Source organism: Oenanthe melanoleuca, chromosome 6, assembly GCF_029582105.1.
Source record: "Oenanthe melanoleuca isolate GR-GAL-2019-014 chromosome 6, OMel1.0, whole genome shotgun sequence".
Classification (NCBI taxonomy): domain Eukaryota; kingdom Metazoa; phylum Chordata; class Aves; order Passeriformes; family Muscicapidae; genus Oenanthe; species Oenanthe melanoleuca.
Genome location: NC_079340.1, coordinates 23537296 through 23560823, shown reverse-complemented (window position 1 = coordinate 23560823; position 23528 = coordinate 23537296). Strand labels below are relative to the sequence as shown.

At 46.2% G+C, this 23528-nt stretch overlaps 1 protein-coding gene across 3 annotated transcripts in view; it reads left to right on the top strand.

The window, feature by feature from the left end:
- Positions 1-2515: 2515 nt before the first annotated feature.
- SH3PXD2A (SH3 and PX domains 2A) overlaps positions 2516-23528 on the top strand; it is a 243305-nt gene continuing 222292 nt past the window's right edge. For all 3 annotated transcript variants that reach the window (XM_056494898.1, XM_056494899.1, XM_056494897.1), the window contains exon 1: positions 2516-2615. In XM_056494898.1, the coding sequence (XP_056350873.1) occupies positions 2544-2615 (72 nt within the window). In that variant the 5' untranslated portion in view covers positions 2516-2543. The remainder of the gene's footprint in view (positions 2616-23528) is intronic.

Below are 23528 nucleotides of genomic sequence, written 5' to 3'. Positions count from 1 at the left end.
GTGGGGCAGGGCAGGCACCCAGCCTGCTGTGCTCCTCACTGCATACCCAGGCTCGCTTTCACTCAGCCCCAGCAGCCGGAGCCCAGCTCTCCAACACAAGGCTGGGAAGTGCCGTCAGCTTCAATTTCCCAGCTGCTGCTTAAGACAGGAGCAGATTTTCCCAAGCCTGCAGCATAATAAGGGGTTTTGGTTATTTTTCTGCCAGCTTTGCAATACTTGGAGATTGGACTCCCATTAGACTGGGTGTTGTACATGTTTTAAAAGAACTATCTGTGCCCCTGGCAACACACATTTTTCCTACATGCATGGACAGATGCAGCAAGCAAACAAGGAGAGCAGGAGGTGGCCGTGAGCACAAACCCATCAGATGAGGGAGGAGGAGGGGGACAGAGGTACAAAGGCTGGCCAGGCTTCACAGGTAGGATGGGTTGTCTGGAGCAGAGGAGAATCAAATTGTGTTGAATAGAGGGAAGGTGAACAGTAGACCAGATGCCATGAAGAAAGGGGTAGACACCGAAGTGCACAAACCCCAAGGCAGCTGTATCAGATTTGGTTGAAAATAGAAGCTCCTTCCTTACAAGAGCAGGTCAGAAGAGTATCAGTAAAAAGATGCCAATTAGTAAGAATGTCAGGAAGGATGGGGCAGAGTGTTTGGAGAACGATGCATTTTGTCTCTCCCTCACAATGACATGTTTTGAAAGCTGTTTTAAAACAAACCCTGAGTGTTTTCAACAATGGAGGGGACCCTTTATTTTTTTTTTTTTTTTGGACAGGGTGATAGGAGAAGGGGATGGAATGTGTGATGTATATTGGTTCACAGAGAAGAGGCATCCAAGACCTGAAAGCCTGGCCACATAAGGAATATTTTTATCAATGGGTTATTTGAATATTTACATTTTGAAGAAAGAATTGCTTTGCACACCAGGGACTTCTTGGCCAGTCTAAACAGCAAAGGTTTCTAATGTAAATAATTGCTCTTCTGCCTTGTGTCATGCTTGAGGCTAGGAGGTGGGAAGTCCCTCAAAAAAGAGAAGAGGGTGCCTTGAAGAAGATAAGCCTCAAAAGTGCCAGCAGAAGCGGGTACACAAAGTTTTCCCTTCTGTTGCTCTCTTTGTGTCATGTATACCTGTGCACCTCCTGGGGTGGGATGCTGGGATTTTATCGTTTTATATCAGGTAATTTCTGTTGGTAAACTCTGTATAGTAGCTGAGGAGGGAGAGCATCAGTCCTTGTCAGCAGATACCTGGTTCCCACCTGGTAGTAGTTGATATCTTGTGCTTTTTTTTTTTTTTTTTTTTTTTCCCTCCCCTTAAACTGCTTGTGGAAACCTGCTATGTTTTGAAAACATCCACTTTTCAATGCCAGCCTTCTGGCCCAAATACCTAAGGCTTTGTGACTCTGGTGTCTGTCTCATGATTATTGTTTCAGGGCCAGTAACATTGTAAAAGTTCTGATTCAGAAACTGTGCTTAGAGCACGCCAGAGGAAATCATATTGAGATGGACTGTTCTGACTGTAAATGAGAAGCTTATTTTGCCAGCAGCTGGTCTTCTTTGCACTCCTGGGCTGGCAGGTCTTGAGCCGTCAGCAGCACTCTGGAATCTTACTGGAAAATCTGCACGTGCAAGAGACTTCAGAGGAAAGAGAGTTCTTAGTAACTTCAGTTAATTTGGTGAATAGCTAATGAATGTCATGAAACAAGCTGAGGGCTGGAAGATCACATTGAAGTTTCCATTTCTGACGTAACTTTAAAATATGCAAAGTAATGATGCATTATTGAAAAGGAGAAAAAACCCAAAAAAAAAAAAAAAAAAAACAAAAAACAAAACAAAAAAACACCAAAAAACACCTGAAATTTCTGGGCAAACTCTTCTTGGAGCGGGACTGAGGAAGATGATGCCATTTACCTGTGCATGTGTATACAAAGAGCTGAAATAGGTTCGTAGCTCTAAAAGCCCTCACAATGGAGGGTCTGTGCAGCCTTCCTGCAGCTGTGATGTGTGTCCCCGAGGGACAGGCAGTGGGACCTTCCCGAGCGGTGCCGGCCCTGAGCTCGGTGGAGCGGCTCGGCCCCTCACTGGCGGGGTGCCGGCGTGGCCCGGGCCGCTCGGGGAGGGCATTTCGGACCCTCTCTGCAGGGATAGAGCGCCCTGGGGGCCGCGGGGTCTCAGCAGAGAGCGGGGCTGTGTCCGGGCCTGGAGGCGCTCCGGCGGGGAGCGGGGCTCCCGGGGCAGCCGCCCGCCTCTCCGGCCCTGGGGGCGGTGGCTCCCGTCCCGCCGGAGCCCCCCGGGGCCACCGGGGGCGGAGCCGCCCGCCCGGCCCGGCCCGGCCCCTCCCGCCGCCGCAGCGGCCGCGCAGCCCCGGGGCAGCGGGCAGGGAGCGGAGCCGGGCCGGGCCGGGCTGCTGGGAGCGGGGAGCCGCCGCCGCGGCAGGGGCGGAGCCGGCACCGGGGCATCCTCCCTCGCCCGTCTCCCTGCCGCCCGCCCGGCATCGCCGCGGCCAGCGCCGGCAGGGAGCGGCGGAGCCCCGCCGGGGTGCGCCGAGATGCTGTCCTACAGCGTGCTGGACGCCAACGTGGTGGATGTGGAGAAGCGGAGGAACCCCTCGAAGCACTACGTGAGTACCGGCGGGGCCCGGGGGTGCGCACGTGTGCGGGAGGACGGGCTGGGAGCGGAGCGGTGTCCGGAGCCGTGCCCTGAGCCGTGCCCTGAGCCGTGTCCGGAGCGGTGTCCGGAGCTGTGCCCTGAGCCGTGCCCGGAGCGGTGTCCGTAGCCGTGTCCGGAGCTGTGCCCTGAGCCGTGTCCGGAGCTGTGCCCTGAGCCGTGCCCTGAGCCGTGTCCGGAGCCGTGCCCTAAGCCGTGCCCTGAGCCGTGTCCGGAGCCGTCCCTCTCCTCACTGTGTGCCAGACACCGGCCGCAGGTGAGGCGCCCGCAGGGCTCCCCGCCGCCTCTTGCTGTGGAGGTGCGCCTCTTCTTCCTCACCCTCTTTCACCCCGTTGGGTTCTTGGCTCGTTTTAATGTTACCAGTCTGAAGTTTCCTTCCCCTCGGAAGGTGGATGTTCCCTTCTTCCTCACTAGTCCCGGGGCGGGATGGGGCAGGTTTCCCGGCTGCCCAGGCTGCCCGTGTCCTGACCGGGGTGCCCGGTGGGGAGCGGGGCAAGGTTCGGCTGCGGCAGGGCCGGACTCGGGCAGCCGCCGGTGCTGAGCGCATCTTTGCTCGTTCTCACCCCTAAGTTACATTCAGACCTTTTTTTGAGTGGCAGCCTGTCTGTATGCTTACTAAGGCAGACTCTGTGTTTAGATCTCTTTTATCTCTCTTTCAGCTTCTTCCTTTCACACCTTACTGCCAATAGCACAGCATTAGGGGAGAGTTTTTTTACAATTTTCCCGGACTCCTGCGTTGCAGCCTGTCATGTGGAGGTTTCTTTGCCTGAAGGTGTTTGCAGCATACAGTCAGCAGCTTTTCTCTCTCCACTTAGGCAGAGAAGTATCTTTTCTTCTTTCTCTGGCCATTTTTGGGTTTTAGTTGCACCAAATCCTTTAACTGTTTGTCAAGGTTTAACGTGTATTTTAAAACACAGAAAGTTGGATTTTATCTATAGAGAAGATAAGTCTTCCAGCTTTGGTAAGGAAAAGCCTGAGGGGCTATTGCATCTGGTGTGAAATAGCTCTGAGTATACTGTGTTTCCTGGCATTGTGGTGTGTCTGCCAGATTTCTCCAGAGCTGATCAGCAGCTGAATGGATTGTTGAAAAGATAAGGCCAAAGATTGGACTTAAACCTTTATATTAGTGTTGCATATCACTGAGCTTTTTCCTCTGAGGCTTAAACCATAATCCAGTTTAAGGCTAGAGGGCACTATGTTGCTGGTAGATGCAGACTTGTAAAGCTGAAGCGCTCATCTACCATGGAATTAAGCATCTTGTGCCCAGTTCATAGGAGTGGAAGTTTTAGGTGTTATATCCTCTCAGGTTGCAACTGGATCTGTGTGTTCAGTCTATTATGCACTCACTGTTTCCAGGTGGGAAGGACTTCTTTAGTTTTTGCAGGCTCTGCTGTGGACTGTGGTTGATACAGCTGCAGGGTGTTGTCTCACATGAAAGGTGGTGGCAATTCAGCATCAGAGAAGTATATCTGCCAAGCACCAAAATATACAAAATAACTGGTAACAGTATCTTCCAAGAGATTCCAATTTATTCCAGTCTCTTGGGTTGCTGAGAGAAATTGACACTGTTCGTTTCTTGTTTGCTGGAAAATGACCAGAAAACAGGGATTTCGACACTGTGTTTACAGGATTTGAAAGAAAATATTTCCTGTGTTTACCTGTAAAACACATCTTTTTCCTTGATGATCATTGTCATTCATGTTAATAAACAGTAACATAGACTATTCAAAGAAGTTCTCTTTAATCCTTCTAGTGGCAAATTTGTTTTTTCCCTTCAGCCTTCTCACTGTACACCTTTTCTAAGAGTGTCGTCTTTACAATAGTTCCATGCCTCCATGTGTCCTATTCTCTGCCCAAACCCCACAAATTAATGGTTTGGGTGACTAATGGTGTGTCTGCCTTTGTCCCACTTAGTTTCCATCCATGACTGTACAGTATTCAGCACAATAGGATCATCTGGCTTTGGCTGGAGTAAGTCAGAGGGTGAACCTGTGCTTTCAAAGAATTTAATTCCCTGAGTCTGACCCATTGGTTGCTTTTTCTTTGATTCTCTGCTCTTTTTTTTTTTATATGAAACAATTATTTTCTTCTAAGAGTAGTATTAGCATCACTTAGGATTTAGCTCTCTCCATTGCCTATGGATAGTTTGGAGAGTGCAAAGCTTTATGCTCCTTGCCCTGTGTAGCTTTGAAATATCAAAAAGCTTTTCTATCTCCAGCATCCATAAATGTCTTCCTGCCAAGCCTTCAGGCCATGCAAACGTGCCTTGGCATCAGATTAACAGTATGTTTCTCTGGTGGATGGTGACCTAAGTATTGCAGGTATTTTAACATTACTCTCTCTCCTTTTAATTGTGATCTTTCAGGACCATAGTGGAACCTGGAGAGGTGAAGGCACACCTTAGGCATTGTGAGCACGTGGAGAGGGCTAAATGTGAGTAGCACATAAGCCCCTGCACTGCTTGGCTTAGCTGCCAGGAATCATTGCCTGGAGCAGGTGTCTTTCATGACATGAGCACAGCTTTTGTGGCCTTGACTCAAAAAAGTTAAAGAAAGAAGACAGCTTTACATATCCTCTGCTATGATCCCGTGTGTGTGAAACTTCTGAAGAGTTTAATACCTCACTGGAAGTTGAATAGGGCTCTGCCTGCGGGAATAGATTAAAATCTTGGCTCCAGTACTACTTGATAGGAACCCAGCCAGCTCTCTACCCTCTTGTGGGAAATCCTTACTAGGGAAGGAGTCTGCAGTCCTTGTCAGCAATTGGGTAGCACAGCACCACCTGGCTGGCTGAGGGCCCTGGCTGGCAGCATGTGAAAGGATAAACAGAAGGTTGGATCAATAACCACATGCCTCTTGTATGGTATATTCCCAACACAAGCTACTGCTGCTCTTAGAGCTTTTGGCTTTCTAAATTAATTTCTTCTTTCTCCATACAGATGATCTTTTAAAAATTGATTTGCAGTTGAAAATACTTCAAAAAATGTTAAATCTCCTTGCTTTCCTCCTTCCCTTTACTTTTAACAAGAACAATATCAGGAAGGTCAAGTCTGGGTTTGTTGGAAAGACCCCTGATGCAACAGGGGTCACACACTGGCTGAGCAGTGCTGCAGTGATGCTGGGTGGATTAGGACAGTGCAGTTAATGGTTGAAGGTGCCAGTTAATCATTCTGAAGGGAAAAAGCTGGTAGCAAAATCCAAATCCCTTTTCTGGCCCCTGCTAAGCAATAAAGACAGAAACTCTCTTTTCTCAGTTGAGGAGGTTTTATCTGTTTGTGGAGTAGCTTCTCTGGCTTTTGGTTTGAAACTGTGATTATCTGAACTAAGCATGAAATGATCCCAAACCAGAAACACGTTCTGTATTTAAAAGGATCCACTGTTGATGCTTACCTCCTTCAGCCATCCATTGTGGATCTTAAAGAGGACACCTCCCCTCCCCTCCCCTCTCTCTGCTCCCAGGTTATCTTTAGGCAGATAGCTTGCCCTTTTATCCAAATGTCTGTCTCCTTTAGCAGCCCTGCAGGGAGCCTCTGCCTACCAGATGTGCTTGATCTTGCTCCCAGGGAGATGAGATTGGGTTAGCACCTTCACCTGCTCACTGCTTTGCAGACCTGGGTGATGGCAAACATTCATTAAAAGCCAGATGAACAGGATCCCCCACCTCCCTCTCTTACCACTTGCTTTTCTGCTGAGAACTGAGCAGTTTCTGATGTGCATTATCTCACCAGACATTTATATGCTTGGGGTCATTTCTGAGGTCTCTTAAGTGTGCCTGTGTCATCCCAAGGGCAGGATGGATACATCAGTAGGGATTTTCTCTTTCAGCACTGCTCTACTCCTGTTGCAGTTGGGCTTTGTGTGTTTTTCAGCTTTGTCCAGCACAGAAGTAAGGTAAAATGCTCTTGGCTTTCAAGTGGCTGCTCTGCCTCCTTCCAGTTAGACAAGGTGCATTGCTGATTTCAGTCATCTGAGATGCCTGTATACTGTCCTAGTTTCTCCCCAGGGTAATTGTTACCTAATGCCACCTCTGAATGCTGAGATCTCTTGTAGGAATGTCTCTGCTGCATGGATATGATTGCTAACCTCCTCGGGTTAGCTGTCTTTTAAAGGATCAAGTTCTGCTGTGTAGGGTTTCAGCACTGCTCCCAGGAGAACGTGAGTGTGCTTGTCACAAATGACCTGTTGTAAAATGTCAGCATGCTTTAAAGAAAAATCTTGTACTGCTAGGGTCGAGCTCTGCTCCTTGTCTCTTGGCTGCTCCTGCTTTTACTGCTCAGACTCAAGCAGCTCTGATGCAATCAGGGATCTTCATGGCTTTATTCTCTTTGTTCCAATCTGCTTGTTATACAGTGGCGAGCACTGATGGGGAGAGTCTGACATGGTTTAGTGGCAAGGATCTTTGTTCCTGTGTTAATATTCCCTGGAGAAGGAATTGCTACTCTGGGAGAAGGAGCTGCATTCCCCCTGCTTGGCTCACCAAATGAGTTGTCCCATGCAGCTTGAGGCTGCTTCAACACAGTGGGGAGCCCAAAAGATCAAGGTGCACTCCCAGTTCTCTCTTCCAGCAGAGCTTTAGGCTGGTGACATTCAGCCAAGAGACAGTGGTATCTAAATTCAAGAGTTTCCAAAGCAAATGGTTGTCCCCAGCCTTTGGAATAGATTATCTCTCAATAGAGAGACAAGGTAGTTGTCCTGATGTGTGGTGGTCAGGGCAGGATGAAATAATCTGGAGGCTTTATGTCACAGCAGGCTGCCTGCACTGGCTCCCCTGTGGTTGAGTGTGCTGGGAGGGAAGCCAAATGAAAGTTCAGGGGAAAAGCTTTTAGCAAGTCCATGAGCTAGGGGCAAAAGCTTCAAAGCCTCCAAGTTCCATTTTAAAAACGATGAAGAAGCTACTATTGGCTTTCACTGGGACTTGGTTGCCAGGGAGATGATGTCCTAAGAGACAGCACAAATGCTTTTGGTGCTGATAGCTGCAAGTAACCTCTGGCTTCAAGAGAGCCCTGTCTGGGGGCAGTGTGTGGGTGCTGGAACCCACTGGTGCAATTCAGCTTGATGGTTGTACACCACGTAAAGTTACACCAGTCTCACTGCTTTGAGTTAAAAGGGAGAGGAACTGACACACCAAATCAAGGAGAGAGAGGTGAACAGACATCCTAAGGAAGCAATTGTTGGAATAGGAAAGGGAGCCCAGACTTCCTGCATCCTGGAGCAGCTTGTCTGTTCATCTCACCCACAGCCCCAGCCCTTAGAGAGCCAGCTCTAAGGCATTGCCTCCTCCTGTCCCTGCAAGGTAGGATCTGTGCTGGTACTGAGAACACGAGGCAAGAAGCTAAGTGGTTGACCCAAAGCCACCCATGAAGTGTGTGGTAGCATTTTATGTTATTTTCTTTGGCTTTCAAAGCAGTCTTGCAATTACCTGATACAAAGTACACAATCTGAAAAAATACTACTCTCATATTCAATCATTGTCTTCCTCAAAACCCATTTCCCATTTTATATGGATTAAACAGGAAGAGGGATTCAATGTGACCCTACCTGTGGCAGGAGGTGACGTACAAGCTCTCTAATTTAGTCATTTGGGAGGAAGCAGCTGGACCTTCTAACATGAAATGGTTTTCTTTTTTTTTTTGATCTTCCTTTTTTATGCTGTATCCTCTTAATCTGTGCTGCTCACGCAATGGGAATTGGTCCCCAGGATCCTAAGAGGAGCTGACAGCACCGTGTGTTGGGTGACATTGTGAGGCTGGATGCTTTCATGTAGCCAGAGCAGACACCTTCTTGCCTGGAGCATGCTGTGTAAATATTGCATGGAGAAGGCAGAGAGCAGTACAGTAGCATACTGTTTGAAATTGGTGGTGTCTGCTGTTTAATCAGGTAGTGTCAAAGCCAAATACAGTCAAGTTGATGGAAAAAACCCTCCTAGTAACTTTACTGGGCTTTGGTTCACACCTTTAGAGAGGCTTTATTGAAACTTTTACTGAGAAGTTTGTAATTACTAAGTTTTTTAATATAGTGCATTTTCCTTTGTCTTTACTTTAAAAGCAAAAATTCAGTCTCCAGGATCTGTTTGTCATTCTCTTCTGGACAGGCACATTTTCACATTTGGGGTGTGAGGGGTGAAGCAAAAGGAAACCTGAAAGGATTTCAAAGCAAAATATCTTTCAGCTTAGAGCCTTCCCACTTTAGCGCTCTCACTCTTTGCTCCACCTTCGGATAAATATAATAATGATAATAATAATAATTTATTCCTTCAAGCTCACATTCACTACATGTCAATTTTATGGTATTCTCATTGTGTGTATTTATAAATATGGGACAAGGGTTGGAATGCATAAGAGCATTTCTTACACAGCAAGGATGCTTTTGTGTGCAGACAGGCCTGAAAGATGGTGTCTGCACTAGGCTGTTAGGGACAGGTGATGACACACAGGGACAGGCAGGTGGGAGCAGTGAGACAGTCTCAACCAGCTGAGCAGGTGATTGTCTTGGCATAGAGGTAACCCAAGCTACTGTCTGATCAGCATTTAGGCCTTGTTGCAAAAAGTGGTCATGAGGAAGGATAATAACCTTTAGATTACCCTGGGTGAAGGTATAGCAAAGAAATACTCTATCCATTGTAGTACCTGTAAGTGCTTGAGTGTGGTAATGGTATTATTTGGTCCTCTCATGCTTTTTGGTTTTGACAAAGCTCCTTCTTAATCCAGTTTTTGGAAGAGGAGCTCAATGTGTAGGTAACCAACCTACAACTTGGACTGGGAGCATTCTCCTTTTGTGGTCAGAATACAGATCCCCAAATTTGTGTTTCCATCAGAGTATCACACATTGCACTACTTTGCTGCAGTGTATTCTAAATTGGTCATAGTTGACACTGACTACTCAGGGTGTACCATGGCTTCACAATAAGACTGTAATTCTGTATTATTGTTGTTGTATTAATGCACCTTGTTTAGTTTGTTCGAGTCGACTCACTGGATAGAACAAAATATTCATAGACTCTAAGTGTCCATAAATGTGTGTGTGGTCCCACACATACCCTGTTTGAAACCTGACTGGCAGTAATAATGTTTTGATACGTTGCTGGCACTGTTTCTGTGACCAAGGAGGTGTGTTTTGTTTTTCCTATAAACCACGCTGGCTAAATGCAGGGATGCACTGGGCTCTGATGCTCTCAGCAGTCAGTAGCATGGTTTTATAGGCTTGATGCAAACTTGTTTACAAGGAAAACACCTCTGTCTCTGTTCACAGGGAGAAACATGCCAAATCTCTAGTAACCATAGCTGTGTTTTAACAGGAGCTCCACACTGCCATTCTGTCTCCTTTACAGAAGCCTTCCAAGCTGCCCCAGAAATACTGGAAGTGTGGCTCTCCACTGTCCATTGGCCTGTAAATGCAAACTTTAACACATGAAATTCGTAAATCACCCAGAAAGGTTTGAACAAACATCCAGTATGATACACACAGGACATTGTGCAGTGTGGTAGAAGAGCCTTTAACCAGTGTGGCCTTTCTGCTCTCTGGATCTCGGTGTGCTCTGCTGCAAAGCCAATGGGATTTACTCACCTTTTATGAAGTGTAAAGATGCAGGTGTTAGCTCAGGGCTGACTGCTGGCATCAGCTTTGACACCCCCAAGTTTGGGTCATCTTCCTCTACCTGCAGGGCTGTCCCTGGGAGCAGGGCCAAGGTCAGGTTGTCATTGGGAAATGAGAATGGAGCTGGTGCTTCCCTGACAGCGCTCAGCGACACAGCTGTGGATGGGATGACACAAGAGCCACATTCCCTTCTGAGGAAACACATCTAGGATCCCAGCCATGCTTGTTGACTCTGAGCCTGTTCCCCATGGGTTTTCCTCCCTGTCTTGGAGTCCCAGGGTCTGTGGAAGTGTTAGAGGTGAGGCATGGAGTATGTTTTTCTGGGAGCAGCCCTTGGCAGTGGGCTGCTGGCTGCTGCTGGCTGATCTCTCCCTGGTGTCTCTGCATTACCTGTCAGGAAAGCTCCTGGCACAGGTGAAACCTTCTTTCCAAGCATTCTTGTACCCTCAGGGGCTTGATGCAATAGAGAACATCTCAATTAGTGCTTTCCTGACTCTATGAAGATGAGATTTCTAATTGCTCCCTCAGCATCCTGTGAGATTTTCCCACTCTTTGACTAAGGTTATTTATTATTTATACATTAATTCATGCATGTGTTTTTTTGTGCCTAGAAGGTTATTCCTGATTTTCCCCTCTCCAGCAGATGCAAACCTGCCAGTAAACCCCTCTGACCCCAAGCAAAATACTTTGAAAATCAGTTAAGTGTTTTCCAATTCCCATGCCCTACAAATGCTTTGCTGCTTTGAGCTCAGTGTATTTTGCCTGAAAATTTGATGCTCTGACACCTGCCTCATCTTGAGCAACCTGAGCTGAGGGCTGGTTTTGCCTGTGCTGGATGGTAGAAGAGGCAGCTGAGCTCCTGGTCTTCTGCAGAATCAGGGCAGCTGGCACACCCCTGCTAATGCCTGCAATTTCCCAGAGCTATCACTCCAGCAACTTTCACTGGCATTAAAATCACTTAGAATTTAAAAGCAAACAAACCAGGATATGTGAAGTATTTTTCTGGAAGAAAGCCATGGAGATTAAGTGCATGTCCCTCCTCCCATCTCCCAGACATGTCACAGGAAGACAGTTCAGCATTTTCCTCAGGGGGATGAAAACAGGCTCTGGAGCTGACTTCTGGGATGGGAAAGAGGAAAGCCAGCAATAGGAAGGAAGCTCTGTGTGTGTGTGTTTTATAAATATGTCTATATCAGGTGAAACTGTCTAGAATCTCTGAAGTAGCACAGATTGTTGGTTATGACTTTTTATAAATGAAAAGGCTGCTTATTTTCAGTTAATAAGAAGATACTGTTAGAGAAGAATAAAGAGTGACTGGTTCTAGAGGAACATCCATGCTGATTTTCTATGTACCAGAAGGCAGCAATCCTGTACCTTATGCATTTTACAAGCCCTGAATGTTCTTAACAAGTTCTTTCCCCCCCACCCCCGAATTCACCTAAGTTTTCCTCTAACCTTTCAGCAAAAAGTGTTTTATAAAGACAACCCAGGATGTTTTACTCAAAAGGAATCTAGTGCAGTAGAGAGCCTTTGGAATACTCTCACTTGAAGCATATGGAAGAGTCTTTTGGCTGTTATTGCTCAAGAAGAAATTTTCTGTTTAAACTTTTGCTGCTGTCTTTGTGATTGTAGCAGTCTGTGTCAAAACTCTAGACTGTTTCAAAGAAGCAGCTTTCCACCTGTTTCTGAGCTGGGCAGCTGTAGCTTGCATTTCATCCTTTAGTACAGACATCCCCAGTATAAATAGTTCTATTTAAACTAAAAATACTATCAGTGAATTTTCCATGGGTAACATCCCTTGGAGATTGCAGGCATGGTCTGTGCAGTAGAGTCCATCTGTCTGTCCTGAAACCTCCCTCTGTCCTCTGGCTGTAAGGACCAGTGGCCCTTAGAACAGCAAAGGCAATTTGCTGGTGGCACTGGAGGGTGACTGTGTCCAGGTGTGTGAGGCACTGCTGTCTTGGAGGGATCTCCTGTTTTGAAATAACTGGGGCTCTGGCCCAAGGGAGCAGTGTCTGAGTACTCACAGCTGGGGATGGGAGCAAGGCACTTCCTGCTGATGGTGTTGGGTTTTCTACCACCCCTTCAGCTGTAGGACTGTACATCTGCCCTGGTATTGGCCAGAATGACCCTTAGGGTTGCTGTTTTACAGAATTCTTCTCTTGTTACTTTGGGAAAGTGTGCAGATGTTTGGTAGGGATTGGGGTTTTCATGTGAGATCTTTGCTCCGCATTGGAGCAAGAGAAGAGCGTGGTCAAAGAAATAAGGTGGAAAGGAGAGGTTTGCAATTGGTTCCATTAGAGCTGAGGCCACAGTCCTGGCCAGACCCTAAGAATATTCTTTTATTCTTCCAATTCTTTCCCCTCCTTCTGGCAAGCTCTAACACTGCCCACAGCATGGGGTTATTTCCCATTGTCTTAGTTCTGGAGTTTTAGGTGCTCTGCCAAATGCAGTAGTCCTGGACTGAATAGCATCTTATGGGCAATCACCAGATCCTTCCTCTGGGATTTGAGGACCTGTGGAAGACTGAGAGCACAGCACTGTTTTTTCCACTCCTGAGGAAAGGTGACTCAAGCCTGTGTGCCAAGGGCTTTGTGGGCTCTGCCCGTCATGTTATCCCTACAGTGATTCTGAGCCATCAGGGACCTGATCCATCTGATAAAAGTGAGATTGTTCTCTGCCAGGCACTGGCATTTATGGGATTCCAGGTATCCTTTGTTGGGATCTTGTGTGGAGCTGTGACTTCTTGGCTGTTGTCTTACTGTGTGTGAGAGGCGTTGGCTGGGTTATGATTAAAGACTTTGACTCAGATGAGGGTGAGGGTGCAGCTGGCCATGTGATTTGGTTCACAGGTAACTTGAAAAGATCCTAAGGAGTCAAATGAAGACATTATGTCTATTTGTAGAAAAAGAGACTTTAGTTAGCACTAACAAGGGTCTGACAGTCAAATGTGTACTTTATCTGCCAGCAGCTTGTCCTGCCTGGCCCTTTATCAGCCATCTGGTTAACATGAGCTGCAGCAGATCTGGGTCAAACTTCTATTGCCAAAAGGCCAGTGTGTTCCCTACTGTACGTTGTGGCAGAAGGGGTTAAGCAGAAGGCAGTGGTGGCTTCAGGCAGTAGCACTGCAGTAAATGCTGAGATGACATGGGAACACTCTTCAGCTGACGTCCTTGTGAGCCTCTCGGTGACATCAAACTCCTGGACCATTTCCAGTGGAGTTTGGCCTTGCCCCAGTGACAATAGATGTTAATCTGTTGGCTTGTCAAAAAAACGTGTTAGTGGTTTTTTCACAGATCCATTTCCAACCCTCAGATTTCCCTGCTAGTAAACACAGCATTATGTCATTGTTTTACCAGGAGCCAAGCACCAAAGCCAACTTTGCAATGCTGTCATCAGCAAGTGTCCATTCTCTTTGGGGCTTTATCTGAGTTCCCAGGCTCTTTTCCCACTGTTGCCCACGTTCTAGTCTCTGTGTCCATCAAAAACCTATGATGGTTTATGGGAAACCTGTAGGGTTTAGCAGTTCTGGGTAGCACTTTCCAGCATATCTGTGTCAGATGGGGCTCCTGTACCTGCTTAGCAAAAATGCCGTGGTTTGTAAACCTTGATCTTCTGGTTATGTTAGCCAAGACAAACTCTTGGATTCTACATGTAAAACAGGGTGAAGGGTTTTGCAGCCCAGCCTTGCTTCTAGTTGATAAAATAATAGGCAAGTAATAGTCACAGGCAAGGTCCTGCCCATGCTAGATCCTGTTTGTTTCAAAACACAATAGCTGAGTTCCTACTAAAAAGATTGGTTGTCAAATTGCTAACATTATAAATTAACTTCCATAGCTTTCAGAAACAACACTCACCACAGATCAAATAAAAACATTTATAATTTTCTTGTAACTCTTGTTCCATGTTTTGCTTCTAGACTTATTTCCAGCTGTTTCTGTGAAGGATATAAAAGAAAAGATTTGTAAAGTTACCTTCAGTGGACAGGATCTAATCTGCTTGAAACAGACAAACCTCACATCCATACCTCTGCTTGGTCTTTCTGGGGTTGGAACACTCCAACTGTGCTCATACCAAACCTGTCTGAAATCATATCCCACATCAGCTGGAGTAGTGTAGAAGCAGAGGAAGGAGGGGAGAGAGTTGCTCATCCGAATGCAGAGCATGAATTCTTCTGATACAGGCTCAGGTAGATGATGAACAGGTTCAGGCTCTTGACAATAATGAGGAATTATAGCATTCTTGGTTATGAGGTGGAATACAATTAAATTTTATTTAGGTAATTAGGCTTTTAACACTTTGTTGACAAGTGATACTGACTGAAAGGACAAGTGGTTCAAACAAGAAATTGACAAATTTCTGGGGTGAAGACTGCTGTGTTTAACAAGCAAACAAGTCATGTGTTTGGGTCAGAAAGTCTGTTACCTGCCAGCTGCTAAAGACTAAGCACAGAGTTCTCTGTGCTGCTGTTAAGCAGTTACCATCTAAGTTTGTTAAAAACGTAATGCTGAGCTTAAGTACAGCTTCATTCTGTCCCAGCCTGTACCTTCTGATGCCTTCCCAGATCTGCCTGAGGTGTGTGGCTGGAGCTCAGGCTGCTGAGCCTTGCTCTGTGTTGCTCATAGCAGTGAGAGCTGAGTCCCAGCCAGATGGAGTCAGGAAGCACAGTGCATGCTGTGGGAAAGAGACCCTCCCATCATCACTTCCAGCTCCCTCCTCTGCTCCATGCACTTCTTTCTGGATCCTATCACGTGTTTGTGGGCTGGTGTTGCACATCTGGGCCTTGGCAGATCACTTTCTGTTTCCCAGCCTTGGGTCAAGTGGCAGTTTATTTTTGTTAGAGATACCATGTCTGGTATTACTATTAATATATATTCAGGCTTTGTACTTACCTCATGCCTTTCATCCAAGGGTCCTCCAACACTCTGTACATCAGCACCTCTCTGCAAGGTGGGCAGATCAGACAGGGAGAGCATTGTGTTTGCAGCAGTATGTCTGTCTCCTGCACAAGTGCCTTAGAGCTGTCACAAGGCTAGTGGATAATATGGGCTGATGGAAAGAAGTGTCTTTTATGGCTGAAAGTACTGAGTGGGTCATGGAACTGTAGAACACAGACCTGGGACAGATCTAGGTTATTAATGCTGTACAAGCATATTGCATTCCCACATAAGTACCTTCAGGGTTGCTGGGTTGGCTTAATTGGAAGCTTCAAATTTCTTCTGATGGTTAATAACTTCCTTTTATTATTCAGAAGCTGGTGGTGTTTTCACACTTGTTTTGTCCTTTTGCATAAACAGGTTTCTGTTTGATTTGACCTCCTGTCTTGCTTCTTTCCACTACTTTCTACAGAATATTCCTGTTCCTTCTTAACCCTCATTCTGCCAATCTGCTCTGGTCTCCACCCTCAAAGGTAGAGAGCAGTCAGCTTTTCCTGCCTCACATTTCTTGCAGACTGAATGCAGGTGAGCTGCTGAGCCCAGGCAGTGGCAGCAGTTCAGTGTGGGTTATTTGCCCTCTGGGCACAGCAGATGCAGCTGCCAAGAGTAAGTTTGACCTTGATGGGGTGTTTGTCCAGATGTAGCCAGGTGTGATTTGGAGTAGATGCACTCCTGGACCTGTCCTATCCCTGAGCTGTGTCAGCATGAGGGAAGATGTCTGTAACTTGTGGTTCTTTCACAGTTTCACTTTCCTCCCTTCAGGGAGTTTCAGAGCTGGTCCAAAGCCTTGCAAGTGACACTCAGCTTACAAAAGCAAAGGAGAGAAAATGTGGCTGGTGATGTTCTCAGGTTAGCTTTAATGAAGGTAATTTTAAACAGATGATGTCTATTTAATGTTCTGATAGCACTGATAAACTGGTTTTCAGCAGGTCTTGGGAATGGAGTGGGAGAGCAGGGCATGGTTCTAGAGAGCAGCAGCTTGCCTGATGACACTCTTGGCAGGGTTGCTGGAGCACTTGGTGAAGTTGGACAATCTCTGCATGTCCTACTTGGGTGAGAGGAGAGGTGGCCTGTGGTTTCTGTCTGAGCTTCAACAACAGTAAATAATTCCAGATTGACACTGTGGAAGCGTGCTGTTTTTGTGAAGGGATGACAAGGGGAGAGCCAAACATAACAAGAGTTTCTCAGTGCTTGGGGAAAGGAGCCAGGGTCACATTTGGAGCTTGTACTGAAATGATGTACCACATCTTACATGTATCAGCAGAGATAGCTGGGGTGATTATCAGCAAACTCCTTTGTAGGCTGGTTTGTGATGCTGATGATATAAAAATGATGCTGGGATGTTTCAGACAAACACACTCTCTTTTCATCTTCCATATCTGCTATTTTTTAAATATTTTTGGCATTTGTCACTGGGGTAAGGAAAAGGCCATAGCAACCCCTGGGATTTCAGTCCTCATGAGTCTTAGTTGTGAGGTTATGGATCTACTGCCATTAAGTTTAGTGTCACTTGAAGCTGTCCCCTTTACAAAGCTGGGTGCTAACTCTACTCCTAAGTACTGAGCCCCTTGTCCAAAGCTGTCTCTGACCCTGGCTGTTTGGCCAGCTATCCTGCTGGTGTCTCTCCATCCCCCTGTGCATTCCCAGGACCTGACATGAAGATTGCTCAGTGTCTTCTCTGGCATCAACTCAGTGCCTGTTTTTTTAACAAATCAGTCCTACAAGATGTGTCAGTGAACTAAGGAGGCCTTGGGATGGCTGCAGCCTATTTCATCAAAGCAGCCTGAGACTCATTTGCCCTTCAGCTGTTGAACTTTGTCTTAGAGGCTGTTTTCTTTGGAGACCTCAGAGGGGAACATGGTCCCTTATGTTTTAAGGCAGTTTTCACACTGAGCTTTGTGGTCTGTTTCAGAAGTACTGGTAGAAGTAACACAGGCTTTCTTGGACTTAAGTTCACTGTTCAGTGGAGGAAAAATGTGCAGAGATCACTTGTTAAAATGATAGTTGATGTCTTTGCACTTCTCTACAAGCATCAGTGAAACTACAGAAGCACTTTGGAGCCTGTGCTTACTGTGAAAGTGTCCCCAATAGGTAGCAGTGTGGGGGATCGTGAGGGAAGCTCTTACAACTCTTGAATGTAATTTGCTATGTCAAAACCAGAAGGTTACAAACCATCTTCCTGCATTGAGGGGGACATTTGAGCTGGGATAGTGATGATTGTTCGTGGCAGGTCCTTTGTTAATTTCTGTCAAAAGGGTTCATGTGTAGAGAGACTAAAATTGGGTGGTAGGGAGGAACCAGGGCTGGTGAGAGTGCAGTGATGCTTTGTGCTTACAGCTAACTGCTTCTCCAAGACTTGTGAAACACTCATACATTCCTGGTGGGGCCTATGCAGTCCTGCATGGAAATGGTGTGAATCTTAGTGGGGTTTTTTTATTCCTACAAGGTGTCGGACCTGGCACAACTTGCCTATTGTCACTGAGCAGAAAGAGTGGCCCCAAGAGAGTGGATTTGGGATTTGTTTGGGGGTCTGTAGGCCTCTGTGAGACTGTCTCCTCAGGAGATGGTGTGTTAGAAACTGCACTGTTTCTGGGAGTTTTTAAGCTGCCCATGCCAGCATCCCTTCAGCTGGTCCTGACCAGTATCAGGTGTGACTCTGGTTTTCTACTGCTGCTCTGGCTGCTTGAATATGTTCTGGGGCAAGAACAAGGATTGTCCTTAGTGGTGTTTTAGGTGGTAGCTGAGCACATCAAGGAGCTCTTTGTTTTAGCTGCTGGCCTGAGGAGCTGGGCTCAGCACACTGCACTGACCGGTCAGGAGGCAAGAAAGCATCTCCTGGGCAGTGACATGACTGGGACCCTTGAGTGCAGAATGAGCCAGGTTCTGTCAGGTGCAGCTAAAGCACCTGGGTCAAACAGCAGACGCCTGGCTCCCTCTCCAGCCTCCCCAGAGATGTTGTGTCTGTGAAGGCACAGAAACAAATTGTAAAGTAGGAAGGTGGGACAATGTTAATGATAACGTGCCTGAGATACTGGGCCCATTTCCTGAGGTCATATTGGCTCATTGGCAGATGGGGATTAGCAGGAGTTGGGCTGGGGGATTGCCAACAGCTGTCACTCATCTTAGATAAAGAGAGGCTAACACTCAGCAGTGCTACTCTGGCTATAAAATGCTTACTAAACTTTTTGTTACTCTAATACTAAAATATTATACAAAGGGGATTGAAATGAAGAACATTTATTGCAAAACTCTTTCCTCTGAAGTTTTTTCTCTGATGTGATTTTTCAAAAACTGGTTCATTCTCTTTCACTGGGAACGTGCAGCTGAGGAAGAAAACCATTTGTCACTCACCAGGTAACTGCCACATCTGAATTATTCCTTGTGTCCATGGAGGTTTGCTGGGCAGAAGAATTGAGGTTCCTCATGCTTGAGCAGTGAACTATAATAATGATTTTGACTCCGCGTGCTCAAAACTGATCTTGCAAAGAGATTGTTGCCAAAATTGTAGGGGCAGGATTTGGTCTCCCTTTGATCTCAGTTTAAATCTCATGGGCCATTTACTGCAACTTAATAAGTAACAGTGCATGAGTAGTGGGGAGCTCACCCTGCCTCAAACTCAGTCTCCTCAAATACATGGTGGAGCAGACTTGCTCTCTTTGTAGATAAACTGAGTCAAATGGTCTTGCAGTGCAGGTCAAGGTTTATGCAAAGATGCCATGAATGAACTAATGCGTGTAATAAGGTAAATCATGGCACTTTGGTGATGTGTGTGATCAATGGTGCGTGGTTTAGTGAGCCAACTGAAGTGGCTTCAGGGATTGGGAGTTTTGGGCTGTCTCTCTCTAGTGTGGTTTGATGTTTGCTCAATATGAAATGATTCATCTGGTAAATTAAGGGTGAATCAAAGGCTCTTTTGCAACTCCCACTGCTTCACTGTTTTTTGTGGTGGGGAAATCTTTTCATTTCTGTCCTGGTTTAATAGATCTTTGTAAAGTAACATGCTAATGATGATTCTGGCCATGGAGTGCTATGGATTTGCCAGCAAGAGAGTCTGTTATCACAACATGAGATGCCTGCCTCTCTCAAATTACACCTTCTAATTTGATTTATTTTGAATGTCTTTGTATTTCTACAATCTGCGGTTTTATTATCCTGTGTTAGTTGCTGTTGTCTTAGACTGTAAGAGTTTTCCTTCATGCTGGCAGGAGGAGAAGCTGGATATAAAAGCTATTATCATTACTGTTGCTGAAAATAGACCAAATTACAAACACACTAAGTGTCTGTCAATCATATTTAGAGATACAGTAATATTCCTTAGGATGCCCTAAAACTCCTCTAGTGAAATATATCATTAACCCAGTAGAAATGTGATTTCCTAATAAATATTAATTTTAAAATCAGAATTCAGATGCATGCTTAGCATTCCCTAGGTAGCACAAAACCCTGGTGATGGAAATTACTTGGGCTGCTCTGTGCTGGGGAAGAGTTGTAGGGGCAAGAAACTGAAGTTGCTGCAGCAACTGTTCCTGACATTTTTGCAGGATGCACTGGCTCGGGCTCTCAGCTGGCCTTGCACCCCTGAGGGTTTTCACATCCCAGCTCCTTAGTGGCTTAGCACTGACACAGGGAGTAGCCCCTTGCTGGCTCTGTGAATGTAGAGGGCTGCCCAGCAACAAAATTCAGTCTATTTCTGTTTTTGGAAACTGGCTGAGTAGAATTCTGCTCTGTGCAGTGCTAAATTAGAGAATGAAACTGTGGCTGAGGGGTGTGTGTGTCTTTGCTCCTAGCAGGGAGGGCAGTGGAGGGCTGTGCTCTTCTCTGCCCACCATTCCTCTAAGGGCAGGATGAGTGTGGCTCAGCCCCAGGCAGTGCTTCCCTTGCTTTCCAGTGTCTTGGCTGGTATTAATGCTGGTCCCTGCCTTTCTCCACTCTTTGGATCTTGCTGGAGAAAGGCCAAGTAGAGCATGGGAGGCCTCTGTCACTTGAGCAGGACTCTGGGCTGGCTTTAGGGCTGCCCTCAGACTGGGTCTGCCTCTGCAGCACCAGAACATGGAATAGAAAGGTTCTTTTAAATATGAAAGTGAGCAGCTTTTGGAAGCTGCTCTGCAGTGGTGCAAATGCAAGGACAAGGGTGTTTGGGAATATGTTTTTGTCCCTGTTCTTTCCCATGTGCTGGTGGTGTGAGTGGCTTCAGGTTGTTGCTGCATGTCTGGGGGCATGGCACATCCCCTCTTCTAATACCCCATGCAGTTCCCACCAGAGGACCAGATGGGTCTGGGTGCCAGGGCCAGTCAGGCTCCTGCTGTGTGGAGTGACAATGCTGCTGAGTCAGGGGCAGCCCTGCTCCTCTTCCTGCAACCTCTTTGTCTTGGTGCTTCTCTGAGACAGTGGTTAGCCAATTAATGGAGCCAAAAGAGTCCCAGATTATTTCCTTTTTTGGAAGAGAAGCTCTGATGTTGGTTGGAAGGCAGGAGCTGTGGTCAGGGATGCTATCCTGTGCTGGGTAAAGTGTCATCTCTTCCAGCTACTCCCAACCACAGGTCACATCCTCCCTCCTCCCAAACCAGGAGGGATTAACTAGAGCTCATTTCCTGTAGGGTTTTCCTCTTCTGTACTTTCAAGGGGTGGCACACCTGGTTCTTCTGGCAGATGTGTGGTGGTAACCACAGGAGGGAAGGGGCAGCACCAGGCCATGGTAAGCAGTGACCAGCTGCCTCCCACATCTGCCCAGCTGCAGCTCAAAGCAGATTTGACCACTTCAGCTGGGCAGCAGTTGTGCCTCTCTCTCACCAGTCTCTGTGACACACACAAAGTGCTTTTGCATATAGGAAGTAGTTTAACCATAGCTTTGCTCACTGTTTCAGCAAATTTGACCAGTCTGCATTGTTAAGCATAAATGTCATACACACAAATATAAAAACATCTGGTTTCAAGTGAAAAGAGTGAGGAAGTGGGTGTTGTGCTTAAAGTCTGCATCCTGAAGTCACTCCTCTGCAGCTAGGTTTTGTTTAGATAGATTCAGTGTAACCTGTAATGTCAAGACTCTGATTATACATAGAGAATTAGAGCAAAGGCTGAGTTTTTGCCATAACTCTGAACTTTCTGCCCAGGTCATAAATATTTTGGAGACATTCTTCCTGTCTCTGAACATCTTTTCAGCGAGTTCTCCTGCATGCTTTGCTACCTGTTACTCTGGTGTGCAGCCTGGTGGGGATATCCCTATTGACTTCAGATTCTGATTTACAGTTAGGATAAATTGAATCTCAGCCCACACTGAATGGGGCCCATTTATTAAGGAAAGACCTTCTAACTGCAGGCAGCTGCAGAAAGCTGCTGTCCCAGTGCTCATGGCCAGCTGCCTCTTGAGGAATTTGGTGCCATGTACATGTAGCTGGGTCATCATCTGTCTTTTCCTGGTACTGTAGCACTGTGTGAAGGAACATGCAAATATATTTTCTATAGATCACTGCAACTCTCACAGAACTCCATCCTGTTCTTGGCAGCTTTCAAAACTGTGTGCTTGCTCCAGATTTTTGGCCACCTCTGATGTCTGTGGGAAGTGGGAGAGAGTTTTTGATTATGCATTCTTTGCAACAGTGGATATGCTGTCACACTGTGCAAAGGATTAATGTCATTTTCATATGGCCTAGAAATTTTGACTTTGAAAACTAAAATGAGAAACAAGTAAATTTCCTTTTCATGCCTTTAGGACAAGAAAGTTTTGGGTGCTTGCATCTTTCTGATTAGAAACCATTTGATATCACTTTAAAGGATGCTGGACACGTACACCGATTACGTATTTATCATTTGATAGAAGCCTTGCACTGCCCTGCAGGCCTTTTAAACTCAGCATTAGTTTGAAAACACAATATATGAAGCCCTATCAGTGCAGCCTATCAGGATAACTAAATATTATTCATGGAGCAAAATATTTCCCTTTCATTATGAAAATAAGTGTTCTCTGCAGTGTTATGCTTCAAGCGTGTTGTTCAAAAGATGTGATCAAGACATCAAAGAGAGGAAAATGATTAAGATAGCAGGAACTGAACCAGCTGCCTTTCCTTTGGTAATTAACAGACAATCTCATGCATTGCCCTGCTGAAATTGCAAACTTTTTTTCCCCCTGAGAACTGTGTTCTGAAATGGGGAATTATTTTGCTGCTTTTAAAATGAGCTGTTTAATTTTACACTCAGAATAAGACTTAGCAAGAAGTAAAAGTCAGCTTCAGCACTGTGCTATAAGCTGGCTCTTCAGTCATCAGAACAATTCCAAGGGTCAGTACTGTGTTCTCCTCTGTTTTAGGTGGGAGGATGGGATAAGTTGATCGGTGCCTTTGGTCTGTCTGACCTGACCAAGGTGTGCACTCAGGTTTGTCTCACTGGCTGGTCTGAGTCTCTGTGAGGGATCTCTAGTGCCAAAAGCATGATTGCAGATCTCACCTGGCAGTCTCCACATGCTCCCTGGTTAGGAGAGCTGAGTCTCCAGAAGTGCTGACCCATCCTGTGGTGTGGTTCTCAGTGCAGTTGCAGTGCCAAGGTGTCTGCCTGGGAGTCACTTCTTTATAGCTTCTTCTCACTGCACCTGCTACAAACTCCATAGCTGTGGTCCAAGAGGCAAGAAACAAAAGTAAGTGCAAGTCCTTCATGGACAGTAATTCAGTGCATCCCTCAGGTTTGGGGGCCTCTGCCTTGGCACATTTGTGGAGTGACCCTTAAGCAGCTTTTTGGACTCTTACATCTCACTTTGTGAATGCAAAGTGTTAAAAATCATCTAGAAACACTAGAAATAACAATCTGCTTTCATCTTATTTTTTTTTTTTTCTTTACTTTTTTATTCTCCCTACTTTTTTTTGATGAAGAAAGTGGGTCTCTGCCATCACAGGACCTTGTGCAGGTGTGCTGGAGCTGCCTGTAGCCCTTGGTTTGTATAGCTGGGACAGCACGGAACTTGGGGCATTTACTTAATTTCTCATCCTGGATGTTGGGGTTTGCACTGGAGTATCTCCCCTGCCCTTTGAAAGCCAGCTGGGATCTGCCTGTCTGTCTCTGAGTGTCAGGGCTCTCTGTCCCCATGCCATGTCACTGAGGTATTACAGTCCTCCTTTCTCCAGGATACACAAACTGGTGCATAGAACCAAAACTCTGTGCTCAAAGCCTGCAGTTGGGATAGCAAACCTATATCTCTTGGCTTTTACAGAGTTTGGTCTGCTGTGGGCACATGAAACTGGTTCAAAACCATTGTCATTGGTTTGTTAATGTCCCCTTATTAAGATAGGAGCAGCATCATCTCCTTCAGGCACAAGGGAGAGCAACATGAGGATGGGGTTTCATGGAAGG